We start from the raw sequence: 1,580 nt of genomic DNA, 5'->3' as shown, positions 1-1,580 counted from the left end.
ACATTTGCGAGTTATGCGCGTTGGACAAACAGTCTTACTACGCCAATGAACTATGTGCTCGAAATGTCAAACATCGCGCCTAGATTTGGAACATTCGCGCAACATCCTTTTCGTATCTGTTCAGGCAATGCAATTGCGCTATGGATGGACGTGAGCCAGAACGTAATGTCGCTGGAATAAATTATCTCGGCGCAACATCATTGACTGGAACTTTACTTACTCTAGCTCAACCAAACATTACGAGCATTGGCACATTATCTAGTTTGAATCTCTTGGGTGCGGGTATCACTCACACACAGAGTGCTGGAGGCAATGTTGCTTCATTTACTAACTCAGCAGCTGTAAGCACGCTCACCATCGGTATTGCAAGTGCTGGTGGTGCATGCGATATTCGATCAACTACTGCAAACGATCTATATCTGGGTGCTAATAATACAAGAAGGCTCTCGATTAAAAGTGGAGGTAATGTCGATATCAATACATCTTCTCCAGGTTATCAACTTGATGTGAGCGGGTCTTTCAACTCCACCAGCTTTTACATGAACGGAACATTGATCACAGCCTCGGCAACAGATTTGAATGGAGTAACGGGATATGGAACGTATCTGAGTGGTATCACTCCGGGCTCTGTCGCAGCGAGCAAAGCTATGGTTACCAATGCAAACTCAATGATTCAGTTCGGATCCGGTAGCGCTACCACAAATCAGATCAAATACTTTGCGAGCACGAGCTTGAGAGATAGTATTCGAGTCTATCGTGTTGACGATTCCAGTCCACTGACCATTGGTACGGATCCTCTAGCACCAATAGAACATATCCCATTCTAAATCTCGTTTCTTCGATTGATCCCACTGCACAAGTAGGTGGCGTTTCAGCAACATCTGCCGATCTATTCAACATCAGCTGGAATGACAAGTCCGCTGTTGGCTTCATATCTCAGACCCATCGATTTTGCTTCAACATTGGCAACAGTCAACCATATAAGTCTGGAGATCCGCATACGTATACTCTTGCAACTTCTGCTGATGCATTTGCTGTCAATGTTGCGAGCTCTACTCATACACCAACATCAGCGTGCCTATACCTCGTGAGTGATACAATAAACAAGATGATGTTCAACAGTAACACGCCTTATAGCTCTTGCTATGGTACTGCTCCTGTTACGTTAAACCAAGGAAACGTTTATATCAAATGCAGCAATGCGTTGAACGATGGATCATCGAATTATGATATGCCAATATACATGGAATCATCCAATGCATCTCCAATTGGTTTTGGATTGCAATTGAACAATGCAACGAGTGCCACCTCTACCAATAGCTCGTATTTTGGTACCATTACAACCAATGATCTCGTGTTGATGACTGCGAATACACGGCGAGTCACTATGAGTTCAGCTGGTAGAGTATGTAACGGAGTTACCTCCGTTTACGATTCTAGACCTGATAAAGTCCCTCTCTTTTATTAAGGATTACTAGACGCTGACCTGACCGTTGTTTACGGGCAATGCGTTGGACACAAGAGCGTGTCCAGTTCGTAGGCCTGCAGTTAGTTTTAATTTTCAATTCACTCTACAATTT

At 43.9% G+C, this 1,580-nt stretch overlaps 1 protein-coding gene across 1 annotated transcript in view; it reads left to right on the top strand.

The window, feature by feature from the left end:
* Nucleotides 1-140: 140 nt before the first annotated feature.
* PPTG_24570 (hypothetical protein) overlaps nt 141-1,580 on the top strand; it is a gene marked incomplete at both ends in the record, with an annotated part of 2,828 nt that continues 1,388 nt past the window's right edge. The window contains one exon of the mRNA XM_008917804.1: nt 141-786. Within this exon, the coding sequence (XP_008916052.1) occupies nt 141-786 (646 nt within the window). The remainder of the gene's footprint in view (nt 787-1,580) is intronic.

The sequence above is a fragment of the Phytophthora parasitica genome (genome assembly GCF_000247585.1).
Source record: "Phytophthora parasitica INRA-310 unplaced genomic scaffold supercont2.115, whole genome shotgun sequence".
Taxonomy (NCBI): Eukaryota; Oomycota; class Peronosporomycetes; order Peronosporales; family Peronosporaceae; genus Phytophthora; species Phytophthora nicotianae.
The sequence above is the reverse complement of the archived record's forward strand: the minus strand, read 5'-3'. Positions and strand labels throughout refer to the sequence as shown.